The sequence below is a fragment of the Sinocyclocheilus rhinocerous genome, unplaced genomic scaffold (assembly GCF_001515625.1).
Source record: "Sinocyclocheilus rhinocerous isolate Xijiao unplaced genomic scaffold, SAMN03320098_v1.1 scaffold551, whole genome shotgun sequence".
NCBI classification, from domain to species: Eukaryota; Metazoa; Chordata; class Actinopteri; order Cypriniformes; family Cyprinidae; genus Sinocyclocheilus; species Sinocyclocheilus rhinocerous.
The window spans coordinates 8045-29484 of NW_015624564.1; the positions used below are offsets into that span (position 1 = coordinate 8045).

At 38.2% G+C, this 21440-nt stretch overlaps 2 protein-coding genes across 2 annotated transcripts; both read left to right on the top strand.

Moving 5' to 3' along the window:
* Positions 1-1023: 1023 nt before the first annotated feature.
* On the top strand, positions 1024-13369 carry LOC107743912 (scavenger receptor cysteine-rich type 1 protein M130-like). The gene is made up of 23 exons (XM_016557364.1): positions 1024-1165; positions 1537-1592; positions 3803-3850; positions 4100-4122; positions 4187-4452; positions 4676-4821; positions 4882-5038; positions 5730-5900; positions 6067-6381; positions 6534-6836; positions 6915-7229; positions 7383-7697; positions 7803-8117; positions 8194-8517; positions 8594-8911; positions 9637-9936; positions 10079-10156; positions 11443-11757; positions 11857-12036; positions 12254-12298; positions 12868-12930; positions 13048-13128; positions 13320-13369. The coding sequence occupies exons 1-23, from the start codon at positions 1024-1026 to the stop codon at positions 13367-13369; spliced, it is 4326 nt and encodes a 1441-aa protein (XP_016412850.1).
* A 1231-nt stretch (positions 13370-14600) lies between these two features.
* Positions 14601-19970, top strand: LOC107743921 (antigen WC1.1-like). The gene is made up of 14 exons (XM_016557374.1): positions 14601-14689; positions 15113-15444; positions 15568-15879; positions 16006-16320; positions 16432-16496; positions 16921-17029; positions 17210-17512; positions 17666-17737; positions 17961-18276; positions 18355-18575; positions 18674-18757; positions 19556-19609; positions 19724-19768; positions 19927-19970. Exons 1-14 carry the CDS (start codon positions 14601-14603, stop codon positions 19968-19970), a joined length of 2361 nt encoding a protein of 786 aa, XP_016412860.1.
* Positions 19971-21440: the final 1470 nt, after the last annotated feature.

Consider the following 21440-nt stretch of genomic DNA (forward strand, 5'->3'; position numbering starts at 1 on the left):
CATATCGTAGTCATGGTCAGCAGATTGTTCGAAAATCTTAGTGCTCATCGCAGCTTGCTTCTTTTCACTGTCCCCCTCTTTAATTGTCAGTCTGGCCGGTTTGATCATACTTTTTTAATTGTTTGGAGCGTCTTTATAAGCAGAAAATCAAGATTTGGGACAATTTTGCTTCCGTCTCTGACGCGAGTGACTGTTCAACACGCCATCTTGCCCGGAACTCCCTGGAGCCGCGGGAATGCAGACCTCTACTTTCAGTTGTGTGATTTCAGTCTCCTGCTGGTGTCAAAGTGAACAACAGGTAATAACTTTCTTTCTGTGGATTTTACTGCCATCTCGTGGAGACATATGAAATGCAGTAATAGAAACTTTAAAGCAAAGGTTCGTATGCAACTTGATTAGAGAAAGTCTAAGTAACGAAAGTTTTTTAATTCGCCCAACCTGTAGGCAGAGATGGGCACATATACATCAAAAAGTATTTTGTTACAAATTACAAAAAAGTTTTCTCATAATATAACAGGTTTGATAACTTTTTAATAGAACAAAGAACTGGACATGATTTAAATACAATAAAGCAATGCACAAAAATGTATAAAGTAAACAAATATTTCAAACAGATTAAAGTGCAAAAGAATTGTAAAGAACAATATGTAACACCTTACAATAAGGTCTCATTAGTTAACCTTAATTAATGCATTTTCATTAACAATGAGCAATAGCTACATTTGTTACAGAAGTTATTCTTTGTAAAAAAAAAAAAATTCCTGCTTTTAGTTCATGTTAGCTCGGGTCCATTAAATAATAGTTACAACTTTTGATTTTAATAACATGTTATTAGACATGTGCCAGTATTTGGTAATACGATATATCACGATAATGAACATGCACTATACTGCATGTTCAAAACCTTCCTAACATCACTAAAGCGGCACCACGTCCTTGTCTGATCAGACAACATGACAGTGGTGACCTTCAAAACCCGCCAAGACAGTGGTGAGTACAAGATGCAATACAATCCAATACAAGATGGTGAGGCGCCTCCTCATAAACACAGAGCAACCTGAGCTCCTTGAAGGCAGTGCACATGCTGGACAAATTGAACCAGGGAGTGGACATGTTGTTCTGCGGCAGCATGCCTCCAGAGGAATGGAGGCTCCACCCCCAAATGGTTCAAATGATCTGGGATGTCTTTGGGAAGGCAGAGGTCGACCTCTTTGCCTTAGAAGACAACTCTCATTGCCCAACATTTTTCTCGAGGGAATGAGCCGCACTAGGCCACGAATGGCCAACTGTGTGCGCCAACCCATTTTTTTAATTAAATTTTTTTTTTTCACTACACTGGATACCAGGACTGAAGCAACGTAAAAGTGCTCATATTTTAACCATACTAGTGTTTAAACAAACAGTATGTGAACTAGTGGTAAAGATTTAGAAAAGAACACATAATGTAACAATGAGCAATGCAATAAGAAGTAAAAAAGGATAAGATGATAAGATAAAGTCTGAAAAAACCTGTTTAAGTATTTTTGTTGCTTGCAGAGGATGAGTGGATGGATATGTGTTTTGTCTTTGTGGATGTGTTTGTGTACTTGCTGGTTGATTTGAAAATATATATTTGTTTGCGTTGTAGTACCAAGTGTGTATGGTGGGTGTGTGAGTTGCTGTGTATTCACTCATCACTCAATAATATTAATAATAAACATTAATATGCATAAAACAGTAACATCAGAATTTGTAGCTCTGTAGCTTTGAAATTCTTGCACAAATTTCACAACCTGGCACAACACAACAAAGTCATGAGGTTCCTGCTGATATAATACCAGACCTGATGTCCATTGTGTTGGGCAATAAATGTAAAAAAAAAAAATCCTGTGTTCTGCGACTATTTTATCAAGGTAATATTATCACTTGATTCTATTAAGATTATAATAGGTTTAATTGACCAGGATACCATTAACATAAATTAGCATATAAAAGGTAAATTATAGGCTATTGACTATTCACGCTGGTTTTATTTGTAAGTGCTATACTCATTCATTATGCTTTGATTTATTTTTGTCTAGACAGACAGACAGGCAGAAAAACAAAACCCCACCTCGGAAGTCTCTAAGTCAGTTTAAACTGATCCAGCACGTTTCAGTTGTGTGATTTCAGTCCCCTGCTGGTGTCAAAGTGAACAATAGGTAATAATTTTCTTTCCTTGGATTTTACGGCTTTTTACTGCCATCTCATGGATACAGATGAAGTAATAGATTGCAGTAATAGAAACGTAAAGGGTTGTTGGCTACTTGCCCATATGATTAAAGCAAATCTGATATAATATGGTATTAAATTTATGGTATTACTTGCATGTTACTTTTTATAGGTTACAGATAAAATTATAGTCATGAGCTAAAAGTTTCTTCTTCATAAATCATGTCCTCCTATCAAGAGTCTCCTTGTGCTCATGCTGCTCCAATCAGTTTACTGCTGCTGTAGGCAGTCGAAATAATATAGACAGTCACTAATTATTTAAGTGAAACCTTTGGTGTTAGTTGTAAATTGACCATTATTGCCATATATTTTCAATTAAATTAAGTCTTGTAATGTGGCCTGGTTGCATTTGGCAGGTTTTTTAAACCTCCAATCAATTTATGTTGTACATTATTTGACATTTTGAGGCTACAGGTAAACGAGTGGGTATTTTCACAACGTTTGTATGTTTTGTTTTGGTGAAAGTACAGTATAATAACACAGGTCTGATCTGTCAAGAGCTGAAGAGTTGAGGATCTGGTGTTGAGTGAGTCCACAATGGTGCGCCACATATAAATCAGGTTTGTGACAGTGTTCTCTTCACCTTGGAGACAGTCAGCTGATTTGATAATTATGTTCACTTTGACACCAAACATAGGCCAATTATACTATAAAAATACTTTACAACTTAACAGTACTGTAATGTTGTGGTAGTTTTTATTCAAGCCTTGAAAATCAAACAAGAGTAGCTTTAAACCTACCTAAATCAAACCCATACTGTAGAGCTTCTTGGATAGCTGCTGAAACCACCTTATTTCAAACACTTTCTTTCTTAAATTGATAATTGTAGACATTCTCTTTGTTTGTGCTAATCTAGAAATAACATTGTAAAAGAGAGAACACCCGATGATGATGTCATTACTGCTTTTCTGTAGATGGCATCAGCACAGCATATAGCTCTACAGAGTGGAGTTCAGACTTTGCTTGTAAACGTCACTGAAAGGGGAAAAATATGTATGTATGTATTTATTTATTTATTTACCAGAGAAGGCCAGTGCCCTGAGAGTTCTCCACTGTCTGTCAAGTAGGAGGGGCATTTTAATTTTCACTTATTTAAGTGTGGCAAACATTGTATTTGCACTTTCTTCTAAGTAGCTTTAAGAGGCATAGTCTCACCTACAGAACTTTGACTAGATGGCCAAATCTCTGGTCCACATTCTGGAAGGATGAATGTGTAGTACAGATTACTTTAGCAGAAATGGAGCACACAGACTCTCTCTACTGGTCACAAGATGAACAACATGCTTGTCTTTACAGAATGAGAATTATGTTTTTTGTGGGCCATCTGAAGCCACTTTTGTGGAATTAGGTAGATTTCATATTAGTCAGAGAAATTATGTTTAGACGGAAGGTTTCACTAAATTTTATGCTCATTTCTTAACTTTCTTAATGCCATTTTACAATTTTATTAATTTTAGAGAGTTGAGTTTAATGTCATGCTAACATATGTATACTGTTTTTTAGGACATTTTTAGGACAGTTAGTTATCAGTGCTTTTATCTCGTCTCTGCAGGTGTTGGGCTTTGAAGCTGTAAATAAACTGGAGAGTTTCCTGTCTCCTGTAAGTCTCTCTCTCTATATATGTATACACTGTGTGTGTGTGTGCGTGTGTGCGTGTGTGTGTGTGTGTGTGTGAGAGTGTGTGTGTGTGAGTGTGCATGCGCTTCCCCTCAGTGAGGCGTCTTGATGTGTGGGGAGGAGGAGTTCATCAGCACTGATGTACCTATACAGTATATGGAGAAAATCAGAAAAGCGTCCTCTGATTTGTCACTGAAGTTGTTTGATGATTTCCTCTGTTGTGTCTAATAAGGTAATAGCGAGTGTGATTGGAGGGTGTTGGGCCTCTTTCTCTCTCATTAAGGGGGCTGAGAGGATGCCTGTACTTCTGTATCATCAGAGCGGAGAAGCTTCATAGAGGTCAGTGGGGAACAGTGTGTGGTGATTTTTGGGATTTGGTTGATGCTGCAGTGGTGTGTAGAGAGCTGGACTGTGGAGAACCAGTAGATGCCCTGGGTGCTGCTCATTTTGGATCAGGTTCAGGACCAATCTGGATGAGTTATGTCATGTGTACTGGATCAGAGTCCACACTGAAGAACTGTGGGTCATTAGGATGGGGTAAAAGTAGATGTGATCATTCTAAAGATAATGGAGTCATCTGCTCAGGTAATATATTTTCCATATTATAATTCACATCTATGTAAGATTTTTGTGCTTCTACAGTACATTGGCCTTTAAAGAAGTAGATTTTAATTATTCAAATATTGACTTGAGAAAGATATATAAAATTCCATATTTGTGTTAATCTATGTTGTGTTTTTTTGTTTTTCAAAGGCTATAATTTTATTTTTCTATAAGCCATGATTTTTGTTCATTTTGGTTGTCTTAGAAGTCAGGTTGGTTGGAGGTTCTCACTGCTCTGGGAGGTTAGAGATCCTTCATGATCAGACGTGGATGTCAGTGTGTGCCGCTGCCTTTGACCAGCAGGATGCAGAAGTTGTGTGTAGAGAGCTGGACTGTGGGGCTCCTGTACAGGTGCTGGGAGCAGCTGCTTTTGGCAAAGGAGACACTCAGATGTGGACAGCTCCTGTACAGGTGCTGGGAGCAGCTGCTTTTGGCAAAGGAGACGTTCAGATGTGGACACAAGAGATTCAGTGCATAGGAAATGAATCTCAGATTCACTCCTGCCCAACATCACTATCAGTCAAAGGCAGCTGTTTTCATGAGCACACCATTGACTTAATGTGTTCTGGTAGGAATTCAAAATGCAAAAGCAGTTTTATTTAATTGTTGTACGTTGCTCGTTTGGAACCTGGATCAGGACCGATCTCAATGAAAAATGTGGCGTGCACTGGATCTGAGTCCACACTTAAGAAATGTGGATTGATCCAATCAAGTTATCCTGATGTGTGTCTTGATAAGAATGCTCATGTCATTTGTTCAGGTAAGCTAAAAACCCTGTCTTTATTATACAGAACAATTTCACCAAAAGTAGAATAGTCATAATTTTATTTTCTGTAACCACCTCTGTGAACACACAGGCTGTCAGGTCAGTGTAAGAAAAACAAACTGTATGAAATTAACCCTTCAGTTTTATACTACCTTTTATCCTATTTCAGCTTGTTAATTTCTGTCCTTAATCCTCTTTATTTCCTCACTGCAACTGGGCTGGCCAAATTAGACGTTATTGACATGAAAATGTGAGCGGAGTGTTAATGACACTATGTATTCAGATTTCTGACATACAGTATAACCATACCAATGTGATATGAGCCATTTTAGCTTGCTTTCAGTGAAGGCCTTTTGGTGCTAGAGGAGGAGGTTTTGTTGATATTTATATGTTTTCATAGTACATTTATTTTATTTCATTAGATCAAAGAAAATATGATTTATGATATATGATGCAGAATTTAAATTCCCTAATTTAAAGGTTGTTTTTTCAGAAGTCAGGCTGGTTGGAGGTTCTCGCTCTTCTGGGAGTTTAGAGATACTTCGCAATCAGACCCGGGGTTTACAAGAGATTCATTGTACAGGAAATGAATCTCAGATTCACCTCTGTCCAATATCACCATCACATGAAAACAACTGTTCTCATGTTGGACTAGTGTGTGCAGGTTTGATCATTTTTCAAATAAACTAAAATCCAATTTAATGTCCCCAAACTGTAAATTAAATATTGAATTGTCACAGTAGATTTTTTCCCTTTGTGTGGTGCTTTTTTCTCCATCATTTTTATACTTTGTCTATTTTTTTCCTCATCTGTCCCTATTTATTACATAGACATTATGAGAGTGAGGTTGGTTGGTGGTAACAGTCGCTGTGCTGGTAGAGTGGAGGTTCTTCACAGAGGTCATTGGGGAACAGTGTGTGACATTGGTTGGGATATGGCTGATGCTGCAGTGGTGTGTAGAGAGCTGGACTGTGGAGAACCTGTAGATGCACTGGGTGATGCTCATTTTGGACCAGGATCAGGACCAATCTGGACAAATTGCTCAACATGTATTGGATCAGAGTCTACACTGAAGAACTGTGGGTCAGTAGACTGGGGTATTTATGATTGCGATCATACTAAAGATGCGGGAGTCATCTGCTCAGGTAAGCTGTTCCAAACCCTGCCCTGTGTTTACATCGGTAATAATCCTCCTGCTTTAATTTTTGTTCACCCCAAAATTTAATTCACTCACCCATATGTTTTTCCAAATCTATACGACTTAACATTGAACATTTCCGGTCTCTTACTACTTCAGGCATCAGGCTTACTAAAAACTCCAGTTGGTCTGGGAGGTTAGAGATACTTCATAATCAGACGTGGGTGTCAGTGTGTGATGCTGCCTTTGACCAGCAGGATGCAGAGGTTGTTTGTAGAGAGCTGGACTGTGGGGCTCCTGTACAGGTGCTGGGAGCAGCTGCTTTTGACAAAGGAGACACTCAGATGTGGACACAAGAGATTCAGTGCAGAGGAAATGAATCTCAGATTCACCTCTGTCCAACATCACCATCACATGAAAACAACTGTTCACATGACAACTACCAGGGGATGCTATGTGCTGGTAAGAGTTAAAATAATATAAGAATAATATTTATTAAGTATCTTACCTTTTACTCATAGTCTCTCTCTTCTCATTTAGATAAAAAAAATGTGAGGTTAGTTGGTGACAACAGTCGCTGTGCTGGTAGAGTGGAAGTGTTTCATAGAGGTCAGTGGGGAACAGTGTGTGATCTTGGCTGGGATATGCCTGATGCTGCAGTGGTGTGTAGAGAGCTGGACTGTGGAGAACCTGTAGATGCTCTGGGTGCTGCTCATTTTGGACAAGGATCAGGACCAATCTGGATGAGTCTTGTGTTATGTACTGGATCAGAGTCAACGGTGAAGAACTGTGGGTCATCAGGATGGAGCAAACACGACTGTACTCACAATTCTGATTCTGGAGTCATCTGTTCGGGTAAATCATTTAACTCGTTGTCCATGGACATAGTGACACAAATAATTATTGTGTTTTTTTCTGGAATTCTGCAATACATTTTTGCATTGCTATGATGGTATTTATCTATTTTTGTCTACTGTGCACTGTGGTTCATGTACGTAAAACAAACAGGTGATAAACCTTCCAGATTTGTTAATGGATCTCATCTGTGCGCTGGGAGATTGAAGATAATGGATGATCAGACGTGGATGTCAGTTTGTGATGCTGCCTTTGACCAGCAGGATGCAGAGGTTGTGTGTAGAGAGCTGAACTGTGGGGCTCCTGTACAGGTGCTGGGAGCAGCTGCTTTTGACAAAGGAGACGCTCAGATGTGGACACAAGAGATTCAGTGCAGAGGAAATGAATCTCAGATTTCATTTTGTTCATTATCATCATCACACAAACACAACTGCAGCAGTGACAACATTGTGGGACTGATCTGCTCTGGTTAAGTATCAATATTCAGGGTCTTTTTAATTTTTTTTCAATTAAGCATAATTTCTTTGTCAACTGGATTATGCTTTATTTATATTCTCTCTCTTCTTTATTCAGGTTACACTGATCTCAGACTAGAAAACGGTTCAGACTCTTGTTCTGGAAGAGTGGAGCTTCAGTTTCTCAATGAGTGGGGAACAGTGTGTGATGCATGCTGGGATATGAGAGCTGCCAGTATCCTCTGTAAACAGCTGAATTGTGGGATTGCTGTGTCTGTTGTGGGATCAGACTGGTTTGGAGAGGGAAGTGGTGAAATCTGGGCTGATGTGTTTGATTGTGACGGGAATGAAACAAAACTCTCAGAATGTTCCATCTCTTCATGGAGTCGAGCTGAATGTTCTCATAGTCGAGATGTTGGAGTCGTCTGCTCTAGTGAGATGATTTTATTGAAAAATATGTTATAAATTACCATGCAATATCTTAATAAATTGCCACATCTTCTCCTTAGATTCCTCTCTGGCTCGTCATGATGGTCTGGTGCGGTTGTCTGGAGAGAGACAGTGTGAGGGGGAGGTGGAAGTTTTCATCTATCAGGTTTGGAGGAGAGTTCTGCTGGACTCCTGGAGTCTCACTGAATCCTCTGTGGTCTGCAGACAGCTGGGCTGTGGCTCTGTGCTGAACTTCTACGGCTCCTCTTCATCCAGTCCTGAACACAGTCATGAGTGTGTGACGGGCTTCCAGTGCTCTGGGAGTGAAGCTCATCTGGGGAACTGCAGCTCTCCACAAACTCTCAACTGCAGCTCCACACAGCAGCTGTCAATCACCTGCCTTGGTGAGAAAAACAACATCTGGACAGATTTTTCAGTCGTTCGTGACCATTAATGTGTTTTTCTTTCTCTGAATATCAGGTCGCGGGTCCATCAGGCTGATGGGTTCTGGGGGAGGCTGTGCAGGGAGGCTGGAGGTTTTTCACAGCGGCTCATGGGGGACAGTGTGTGACGACTCCTGGGATATTAAAGATGCTCATGTGGTGTGCAGACAGCTGCAGTGTGGAGTGGCCCTCAGTAACCAGCAGGTACCAGCCTGGTTTGGTCCTGGTTCTGGACCCATATGGCTGGATGAGGTGGAGTGTGAGGGGAATGAGACGTCCCTGTGGAGCTGCTCTTCTCCAGGCTGGGGAAAACATGACTGTCAACACAAGGAGGATGTAGGAGTCATGTGCTCAGGTAAACAGCAAACGATAATTTAAATAATAGTATTTCAATAACCCATATACAGTATGGCACTGATGGTTAGCAATATCCATTGAATTTGCATTGTACGTTAAGAACACTATTAATCAACTGAGAATTGATTCTTATTCAGATGCAGTTTCATCATCCATCAAAAATAAAATAAAAAAACAGAACTGATTCTGGTTCTTGCACATTAAATGTCCTGATGTGGATGGAATGCTGTACTACTTCCTTATTGGTGCTGCAGCACAACACTGCTGAACACAGCACGACCAGTCTAATTCCCAGATGACTCAAATGACTTGGTTCTTTTAGTGACGTAACCAGTGTCTGATTCCATAATGAATAAAAACATGAAGTTTACAACTGAGACTTAAATCAGTGTATTTAATGACTGGATGTTCATGTAACAAAGGAAAGCTAAAGATACACATTTTGCGTTTGATCAATAGTTTTAATGACTGAAATATTTTTGCACATTTTTTGTTTAGCATTGATAATATATTCAAATTGCCTCTAAAAAGACTGGAATTGTTGAAATTATCTTAAAAGTTTTTATCATTAATTATATCATTATTTGGTAATGGAACTGCATTTATTTTTTTCCAAAATAAACACACACACACAAAAATAGTAATGGAGGAATTGTTAAATTCTTCTTTATTCCGATTCCTAATTAACAGACTGGAGGTTGATTCTCATGCTTTTGTATCTAGAGTTTAAGGAGATCAGGTTAACTGAGGGCTGTGAAGGGAATGTGGAGGATTTCTATAATGGATCCTGGGGTAATGTGTGCTGGAACCAGATGGACAGAGACACAGCGAGTCTGATCTGTCAAGAACTGAACTGTGGAAGATCTGGCAGTGTACCCAAACATTCAGAGGGACTGAAGTCTCGTAACTGGCTTGATAAACTTAAATGTCGACGACATGACTCCACTTTATGGCAGTGTCCTTCTTCACCCTGGGGTCAAAACTACTGTAATAACGATGAAGTGGCAAAGATCACCTGCTCAGGTAAGATGATATTTAACCGATTTAAGATGGTTTGAAATTGTCATGTTTTGTATGTTTAAATATGATTATTTTATGTATTATTTATAAAGTAAAATGTCCTTGATTTGTGATGTTCACAAATTAAATTTTTTTGTAATCTCAGAGGAGGAAAGTCATGAGTCTCCGCGGAGTCATCTGACATGTGCTACCTCATCATCTCCTCACCAGAGACAGTGTACAAGTAAGGTTATTATATGTTTGTATTTTATAAATTATTTACATATGCGCACTTTTTATTTTTATTTCATTAACCCTCTATGGGATATCGTCATTTATAAATGCCACTAAGATAATTGCATTTAAAGGCACAATATGTAATTTTCGCCGCTGGAGGGCGCGTATTCAAAATAAACAAAGAGACAAAGGCATAGTTTGATGTTTAGTGATGTCAAATTACATCCCCTTCAACCAGTAAAATTAAAATTGATTAGCCATGTGCTTCAAATTTTTGGTAAATAAGTAGTAAAGGAGACATTAGCACATGTTAGGTCACATGCTCTCAAGGCTCCATAGTGAGCTCATTTTAGACTAGAAAATGCATATAAATTCAAGTTATAAAAAATATAATTGTACATCCAAATGTGTTTTCTAAAGTTTTTTTGTTATTTTTAATGCACTTTTATAAAAACAACTCAGATGTGATGCATATCTTGTGCTATAGTGTGTCCAATATATGTCCTATAATGTGATGCATATTTTGTGTAGCTGGCACTATTGACCAGCATTGGCGGGCAGTATAATAGCCTTTATGCATATGTTTTAGGTTCATTTTTGTTCGATTTTTGGAAGATGGAGAGACAAATCTGTACTTATTTCATAAAGTATTGATGATAGTGATATGAGTGCATCAGAAAATCAGGTTGTAGTAATAAAACAAGTTGTTGAGGACCAAGGAGGATAGAAGCAATGAGGGTGAGGGCAGTGATGAAGAATAGGTTGTTGTGGAAGTCAGGCATTTGGGTACATTATTGTATGCCAGTTTGAAAGATGTGATCCATACAACAACCAGAGGTCAGGAAAGATGCCAGTGTCTATTGGCATTACTATACTGACAGACAGCGATGCTCCAATGATGACTGTTCAAGTCAACATCTACTTATGTGTGGGTTGTGTGGGGTACACTGAAAAAGAAGAGTCTTGTTGACTTTCACTTGTGCTACGATAATTGATTTGAAATTCCAAGATAAAACACAATGTGTTTTACCCTAATGGGACAAAGTCAGTTATAAATGATGGATCCCTAAAAAAAGGTCAAAGGTCAGATGAAGAAAACAAATTTTGGAAAATGATTTTACTCCTAAATATATATAAAATATAAAGTCAATTATTTTTTACGCTGTAAATTCAAAATTACTCCTATAGAGGGCTAAATTAAACAGATTTAAACTGTTAGAAAACAGGTTGTATCCTTATTGTTGTAAATGTTGTGCTGAAGCTGGTCAGTGATTTTTGATGTGTGTGTTTTAGATCATGTTCCTCTCAGACTGAGTGGAGGGGAGGGCCGGTGCTCTGGGAGGCTGGAGGTGTATCATAACGCTGTGTGGGGCTCAGTCTGTGATGATCAGTGGGACATCAGCGATGCTCAGGTGGTCTGCAGGCAGCTGGGTTGTGGAGCAGCACTGAGGGCTGATGGGAATTCAGTCTTTGGTGCTGGTGAAGGTGTTGTGTGGATGAACAAAGTTGAGTGCAGAGGGAATGAGATTCACCTGTGGGACTGTCCTCTCTCCCTGAAAAACCACACTGACTGCTCCCACAAAGAGCACGCTGGACTCACCTGTGCAGGTCACAACAAAACACTGACAAATATTAATAATTTGAACATTTTATAGATAAACTTGTGTTTTCAAGACAATCATGATTTTAATGTGTGTGTGTTGCCAGATTTGTCAGATTTGTCAGTGTCCACTACTCCTGCCTCAACATCATCAGCTTCTCCTCCAGTTTCTCCTCCAGTGCGCTCAACATCAGTCTCTCCTCCACAAACTCCTATGATGACTGAGGCCGTTTATGAGGAGATTCAGCACAGACCCACTAATAGACACAGTCTCTTCACTCAAAGGGGTGAGTAAGTGTCATAGTGTCAGAATTGTGGAGATCCACATGGTAATCTCTTTATTCAGAGGGTGAGTGGAGTAAATCACAATGATTTATTTGTGGGACCTTCTTTGTGTCACACGTAATGATATGGTTAATGTTATATGAGCTAAAGGATATGGGGCGGGGGGGGCTGAATTGTGATTGTAAACTTGTTTCTGATTGTTCTATTACTTCATAACAGGAAGTGTTGTATCTGGGTATGAAGATGCTGATGAGCTTCTTTCAGGTTAGAGGACTGAAATATAATAATGTTATCCTTTACATACAGAAAAGTATGTATGTTAAATTAATTAAAAACATCCATCTTAGCAGAGTTTAATTTCTATAAATCATTCAGTACATAATTTAGATAAGGTATTATTATTATTATTATTATTATTAATAATAATAATATATGCATGTATTTTCTTTTTCAAAGCAAAAACTGCAGTAGAAGTGAAAACTGACTACTATAATGACACCACCATTAAAGGTCGAACAGGTCAGTGATTTTGTTAACTGACGGCAGGATTTCAGTTAATTTAATTTCCAATTTGCCCTATAAATTAGTTTGTTTATTCCTGTTAAATGATTTAGTAAGTAGAGCAACAAATCACACCAGAGAATTATGATGAAGTAATCAATGCTGAACGGAGACATTATGCTACGGGTTTATTTATTTTAATTATTTCTAGACTAAATGCAAATTTTTAACACTTTATATTAATATAAATTTTATTATACATATATACGGTTTCAAAATCCAATATTTTGTACATTAATGGATGCATTTAAGTTTTCTTTATATTGTTGTAGATGACTTACCAGAAAACTATGATGATGTCGTTATTGTACCGCAGTTCTGCAATGATAAAGCAGGTGTGGGTTTTGAATTATACATTTCTACATGAGAACGGTTTTTTTTCCCTTCTTATTTTTGCTTCAAATGATAGTGGCATGCAAAGTATGAAGACTGTTTTTTAATGTTATTAATAGTAGCCACATTTATATCAGAAGGTGTTCAGGAGGAGTATGATGATGTGAAGAATGTCAGGGAATATATGAGTGACATGTTTGGTACGTTATTAACACCTTTTGTTACTGAATAATTTTGGTTTGGTTTTTACATTAGCTTTATTTTATCAGTTTCTCTTATTCTAACCATTTCTGATGTCACAAAAGCTCATTTAAACTGACTGAAACATCGTGTTCATTATAATTTTTAAAGCACGCTGATACATGAATTTTCTCTTGTTTTCTAATAACAGACTATGATGATGTGGAGGAGGATCCAGTAAAACGGGGATGGACTGAATAACGTAAACCACACCCACTGCCTCGAATCAGCGTTTTAAGTGGCCTGCAGAGTTTAAGTGTTTAAGATCTATATACTGCAATCCACCAATTTTCTGTCACATTGTGTATCAAAATCTTCTAAATCAGTTGCAATTTCTGAGAGAAAAAAATGCTTTGCTTTCATGGCCTTTTCTAAATGTATTGCATTTTACATTGATACATTTCTGTCATGTAGCCTTATAAATTTGCGAGAACAAAAAACTAATTTTCATTCAATCATTTTGTATATAATTGTGATGAGTTCAGAATCTTTGCCTTTAAGCTGCCACCACCCCAATCTGTAACAGTTCACAGCACCTTCAACTTATGAAAATGTTACTTTCAAATGTAGACCCAATGCTGGTGGACTTTTACATTTTGCTAAAATTCGTTGGAATCTACTTGGGGTATAGTCTACTTTTACAAACATCAGCTCTGAGCAATTATCGAAAAAGAATGTTGTTCACTTTATGTCCTGCAGAGGGGGTTTCTGACAGTCACAAACACATGACATGCACTCTGAGCTGAAAAACTAATTGTTTACAATAGAGCTTTTTTAAAACAGAGACCCTGTTTGTTTCATATATTTGTTTTAGCTTCGCTTCCTATTTGATTGTTTTGAATAGATGTCCATGTTTTCTATTAAAGAGTTAAAATCAGACTTTTCTGACTATGTGCGTGGATTTAAAAAAAAAATAAAAAAATCTTATTTCAATATGGGTACACAAAAAGCAAACGTTCAGTATAATTCTGTGAAATAATGTGTTTTGTTTTTCACAAATTGTCCTATGTGTCCTATAGTGCTATGTCTCTCTTTCTTAGCATATGATAAACACCCAGTGCTCCTCAAGCCAGGGCCGTTGTCAGTGTTTGTCATCAGCAGTTAGTTATCAGTGCTTGTATCTCTTCTCTGCAGGTGTCAGACTTTGATGCTGAATGTACACTTAAGTGTTTCCCACAATCAGTCTCATGACAGCTGGGGGACTTTGTCAGCACTTTAACTTTTGCAGCTTTTCTGTCTCTCTGTGAGGTGGAGGAGGAGTCCTGTTCATCAGTATTGATGTTCTCTTGATGTATATAAAGAAAGCTGAAAATTCTTCTGTCTGAAGAGAAGTTTGTCACTGAAGCTGTTAGGTGATTTTGTCTGTTAACTCTTGAAAGTTCACCCTGAGTGAGACAAGAAGTCTCTTTTTCTTCATAGTCACTGAGAGCTGATGAGAAGTAGTAGAGCAGAGGAAGAGGAAGATGAAGATCTGTCTGACAGTCCTCTTAATGTCCACAGTCGTCACACTCAACACTGCAGGTCGATGAATCTTCAGTTAAGGGCCAAAGAGTTTCTGGGAAAATAATTAACCTAAGTAGGGTTTAATGTTTAACTTACAGATTTCTTACTGGTGTTATATATTTATTTATTTATTTACTTACTTACGTCTTTAAGCTCTGCTTTATTAGGTTTAGTTTGTTTTTACTTCACTGTAGCCTATCATGGGGCAGGGGGTTTTGTGTTATAGTTTCTGCTCTGTACTTACACTCTTTGTATTGGATAAATTACTCAAAACAGCTGTTAACGAAAGAAAGAAAGAAGTAATATTTTAGGTGCTGCTTTTACAATTTGATTTAATCAGAAAAACTTTTTCAATTATTTTTTTTTTTTTTTACATTTGGTCCCACTTCATTTATCAGGTAATTTGAGAGCATGAGTTTCCTGTGAATGTTTATGCAAAAGACGCTCATGTCTATTGTGTACAGGCAACGTGAGGTTGGTTGGTGGTAACAGTCCCTGTGCTGGTAGAGTGGAGGTTCATCATGATGGTCAGTGGGGAACAGTTTGCGATGATGGCTGGGATACTAAAGCTGCTGGACTGGTGTGTAAAGAGCTGAACTGTGGTAGAGCGTTACGTGCAGTTGGTGTTGCTCACTTTGGACAAGGATCAGGACCAATCTGGATGGATGAAGTGAAGTGTACTGGATCAGAGTCAACACTGAAGGACTGTACATCAGAAGGATGGGGTGATAATAACTGTAATCATGATGAAGATGCTGGAGTTATCTGCTTAGGTAAGACTGTCCAATCTTCCTAAATGTTTTGATAGAGAGAAAAAAAACTGAACAGAATTGTTGTCCTTATCTTAATAATTAAATAGTTATGTTGATATGTATTTATATCATGTAAACTCACAGGTCGCCTCCCCAGACTCGTTAATGGTTCTCATCTTTGTGCTGGGAGGTTAGAGATACTTCAAATAAAGACGTGGATGTCAGTGTGTGCCGCTGCCTTTGACCAGCAGGATGCAGAGGTTGTGTGTAGAGAGCTGGACTGTGGGGCTCCTGTACAGGTGCTGGGAGCAGCTGCTTTTGGCAAAGGAGACACTCAGATGTGGAAACACGAGATTCAGTGCAGAGGAAATGAATCATACTTTGAATTCTGTTCTAGATCCAGCTCTTCACATAAACACTGTTCCCATGAAAATGCTGTAGGAGTAATATGCTCTGGTTGAGTAAAATTTGACCTCTCTTTACATGTAATATATACAGAAAAAAATCCATTCTCTTTTCCAAAGAAGGTTAAGTCTTCTTAAACTTGTATGTTTTGTTTTTGTTTCAATAACCTTTATCCAGGTTACACTGATCTCAGACTGGTAAACAGTTCAGACTCTTGTTCTGGAAGAGTGGAGCTTCGGTTCATCAATGAGTGGGGAACAGTGTGTGATGCATGCTGGGATATGAGAGCTGCCAGTGTCCTTTGTAGACAGCTGAATTGTGGGATTGCTGTGTCTGTTGTGGGATCAGACTGGTTTGGAGAGGGAAGTGGTGAAATCTGGGCTGATGTGTTTGATTGTGACGGGAATGAAACAAAACTCTCAGAATGTTCCATCTCTTCATGGAGTCGAGCTCAGTGTTCTCATAGTCGAGATGTTGGAGTCATCTGCTCTGGTGAGCACATTCACACCACACTGAAGTCATGGGTTTCAGAATAAAACTACACATTTGAACAAATGTAGTATATTTTAGATAAATATTGAATGACAAATAAATACTCTCCAGGCAGTAAAGCTCATCAGGGGAACTGCAGCTCTTCACAAACTCTCAACTGCAGCTCCACACAACATGTCTGTTGTGGGATCAGACTGGTTTGGAGAGGGAAGTGGTGAAATCTGGGCTGATGTGTTTGACTGTGACGGGAATGAAACAAAACTCTCAAAATGTTCCATCTCTTCATGGAGTCGAGCTGAATGTTCTCATAGACGAGATGTTGGAGTCATCTGCTCTGGTAAACTTATTTGACACTGAGACTATTATACTACCAATAAACTCTCTATATTATGTATAATGAAGACCAGAGGCGGACAGTAACTAAGTACATTTAGTTGAGTATTGTACTTAAGTACACTTTTTGAGTATCTGTACTTTACTTGAGTATTATTTTTTCTGGAAACTTATGACTTTAACTTCACTACATTTGAAAGACAAATATTGTACTTTTCACTCCACTACATTTCTATCAAGATCCTCGAAGTAGAAAGTCGTTAGCAGGATGAGGTGGAGTGTGAGGGGAATGAGACGTCCCTGTGGAGCTGCTCTTCTCCAGGCTGGGGAAAACATGACTGTCAGCACAAGGAGGATGTAGGAGTCATGTGCTCAGGTAAAGTCTCACACATTTTAGTAAGAATAATTGCCCAGCAGCTGCTACTTTCAATATCCAAAAAGAAAATATTAAGCTTCTCAGATTTAGATTCAAATAATTTTCAGTTTATTAGTTTTACAAAATAAGGTATTTACAAAAATAGAAATAACTGAATTGAATGCAATATCTTTTATCTAGAGTTTAAAGAGATCAGGTTAACTGAAGGCTGTGAAGGGAATGTGGAGGTTTTCTACAATGGTTCCTGGGGAAATGTGTGTTTAAACCAGATGGACAGAGACACAGCGAGTCTGATCTGTCAAGAGCTGAACTGTGGAAGATCTGGCAGTGAACCCAGTTATTCAGTGGGACTGAGATCTGCTCCTAATTGGTTAGATCATCTTAAATGTCGAAAACATGACAAAACTTTGTGGCAGTGTCCATCTTTACCCTGGGGCCAGAACAACTGTTATGATAATGAGGTGGCCAATATCACTTGCTTTGGTAAGAATTAATTTAATAATTTTTTTTTTTATTTTTATTTTTTTACCGTAAACCAAAATCATGAATACTTTAGTGTTTGTTATTTAGTTTTCATAAAAGTTTAGTTTCCATCTAAATCAGAGGTTTGTTGAGTCTTGCATGCCATAATCACAGAGAAAGAGAGTACTGAGTCTCCACAGAGTCGTCTGACATGTTCAGCATCTCCTCACCAGAGACAGTGTTCAAGTGAGTAGGTTTTGTTTTAGTAATGAGAGCAATAATAAATTAATGCCTAATAGCTTTTTCTTCACTATATACAGTGCCTTGCGAAAGTATTCATTTTTTTTCAAAACAAAATGTGAAAAAAATGAAGGGGTATGAATACATTCGCAAGGCACTGTAGTTGTGAATAGTCTAGCTGGTAAGTGATAACTGATGAGTCTCCTCATGTATGATATGTGTGTTTTAGAGCATCTTCCTCTCAGACTGAGTGGAGGGGAGGGCCGGTGCTCCGGGAGGCTGGAGGTGTATCATAACTCTGTGTGGGGCTCAGTCTGTGATGATCAGTGGGACATCAGCGATGCTCAGGTGGTCTGCAGGCAGCTGGGTTGTGGAGCAGCACTGAGGGCTGATGGGAATTCAGTCTTTGGTGCTGGTGAAGGTGTTGTGTGGCTGAACAGAGTCGAGTGCAGAGGGAATGAGATTCACCTGTGGGACTGTCCTCTCTCCCTGAAAAACCACACTGACTGCTCCCGCAAAGAGCACGCTGGACTCACCTGTGCAGGTCACAGCAAACACTGAGGAATAATATTACTCTTTAGATCATTTTATGTATTCATAATTTTGAATGTGTTTGTGTCTGTTTTGCCAGATGTGTCAGTGTCCACTTCTCCTGCCACAACATCATCAGCTTCTCCTCCAGTTTCTCCTCCAGTGCGCTTAACATCAGTCGCTCCTCCACAAACTCCTCCAGCAGCGTCTCTCTCCGTCCCCTCAGTGCTTGTGATTATACTGGGAGTTGTGCTCTTACTGCTCTTAGTGCCACTGCTTATACTGATTCAGCAGAACAGAGTGATGAGGAGAGGTAGGAGAGATCCAGAGACTGTCATATTGTGTCTTATTCAGTGTGTGATCAGTCATGTGTTGTGAAGTGACAGCAGTTTTGTCTGTCTACACTCACAGCTCTCTCTAAGAGGAGACACAGGACGACGACTGAGGCCATTTATGAGGAGATTCAGCACAGACACAATCACTTCACTCAGAGGGGTGAGGCTTCTGAAATGATCACCTTTATTTTTAATATGAAAACATTTTTTACTGTAGTTGTGAATAGTTAAAATGATGAATTTATAGTTGAAAATATTAAATGTTTTACTATGCTGACATGTCTAACGATTCTACATGTCTTTTTTGACAGTTAAAGTTAAAGATATGTTAATCCTGTTAGGCTTCCTGCTTTTAACCACAGAATTCATCAGTGAAAACCACATTGCTGCGTTTGTGTAAAAATGTGTTTGCGCAAGCTGCAGTCAGTGTGAGAGCACACGGGTGTTAGTCTGAGGGGGAGGTTTGAACAAGTGTAGATATCCAAATCAGTATTTCTGAACTCTCTTATTAAAGGAAAAGTTCAACTAAAAATGAAAATACTTACCCTCAGGCTATTCAAGATGTAGATGAGTTTATTTCTTCATTGGAAAAGATTTGGAGAAATTTAGCATTACATCATTTGCTCACCAAATGGATCCTCTGCAGTGAATGGGTGCCGTCAGAATAAGAGTCCAAACAGCTGATAAACAATAAACCACAAGTAAATCCACACTACTCCAGTCCATTAGTTAATATCTTGTGAAGTGGAAAAACTGTGTTTGTAAGAAACAAATCCATCATGGTGTTTTAACTTTAAACTGTTGCTTCCGACTGAAATACAAGTTAATAATACATAATAACATTTACTCCATTGAAAAGTCCATCCACTGCACATCAAAATTCACCACTATATTTGTTTAGAACTGTTTTAATGGACGTTTCTTAGAGTGTATGATTTATTGGTTTTCATTTATACAGACAAAATGGACCAAGAGGTTCCAGAAGAATATGTCAACACTGATAGACTGAATTGTGAGAATTTTCCATGCTAAAATTATCATTCCGAAAATAAATATGCAGTAGAAGAGCAAATATAACTTAATTCTAGTTTAGAGAGAGTGATATTGTCTCTGTATTTTGTCACAGATTGCACGAATGAGACCTATGATGATGCCACAACCATGAGAAAAGGTGATTTTTACAGTCTAGTTTTTTAATGTGTGTTTTGGCATGACACATATTTGCATAATATGTATTTGCTCTACATCTTTAGGAGAAACAATGAAGAACTATAATGATATTATCGCAAAATTGACAGACTAATCTTCTATCCTTTTTTGTAACAACAGAGTATGGAGAAGAGGAGCCAATTGAAGATGAAAAGAGTGTGTGATCAACTACTGCTTCTGCTGTTTCTTCTTATAATTGTTGTTGTTGTTATTTGCCAGCTGGTGCTTTTTAATATCAGGTAATCAACAAAATCGACATGTTTTGTATTAATCTGCTTAAAAATTATATATATTTCTTTCTTACCCATTTTCATACAACCGTGAGCAGAAGACAGGAAGAAATGTAAAGCTGTCTCATTATTGTCTTATTCTCATTTCTTCATATTGCTTGTTCTGATCTAATGTCTAATTACTTTAATAGGTAAAGTTTATCACATATTATTTTAGTAACTGTGTCATATTTTGAGTATTTTCCTTTCCAGTGGCGAAGGGTTCGGTTCATTCCTCCAGGAAGCCCACTTTACACTGGTGCTGAATGGTAGCGGTCGCTGTCCAAGGTGCTGGTTCAGTGTACACACTGTAGTTCAGTTCATTTCCATTGCGTGCCATGAAAATAAGTGACCACCAAAAACAAGAAAGCCAGAAAATATGTTTAGCTTGATGTAATAGTATAAATAGATACATCACATAATATACATTCGAACTGCCATCATTAACATGATTAATTTAATCCAATATTTGGTTGGAAGCCCACTTTACACTGGTGCTGAATGGTAGCGGTCGCTGTCCATGGTGCTGGTTAAGTGTACACACTGTAGTTCAGTTCATTTCCATTGCCGTGCCATGAAAATAAGTGACCACCAAAAACAAGAAAGCCAGAAAATATGTTTAGCTTGATGTAATAGTATAAATAGATACATCACATAATATACATTCGAACTGCCATCATTAACATGATTAATTTAATCCAATATTTGGTTGTGCATAGTAATAAATCAAAATTACTGCCTCTCTCTGATCGTGTTCTGTTATTTGTACAGTACAGTAGGCTACAGTAAATACACAACCACACGTATGACCCCTTGCTTAGATGGTCTAATATTCCTTTTCGTCTTCTCTTTACTGCCATCTGCTGGATTGAAGACGACATTGCAGTGTTTATTGTCAAACGGACAGCTCATCATTCCTGCAATTTAATTTTTAAATGATAATTGATTAAAAAGTTGTTGTGTGTGTCCATGATTGAGCTTCCTTTATCCTTTTTTTTCATATAGCTAATGATATTTACCCACAAAATTTACAAGTTACGATCAGTAGGGTACAGAGCATCTAAAGTGACATTTGTAGGCGAAATCCTGAGGCTGAAATAGGAAACAACACACAAGCAATATTTATGGGCAAACTCTCAATTTACTTTATTCAGATTAACACAATAGACACAAATAGATTGTTTTGATCAAAATGATTGCGGTCCCTTTAAATCCTGATACGTATGGGCGTTTGATCGGCGCGCACGCGCTCGCTGCGGCGTAGTTGTTTGCAGACTTTCTAACGAAGAACAGCGGAAAACGTTAACTGTTTAGAAAATTGGAATTAATATTCCCATTATGTACGATTTATGACGTTTATTTCAA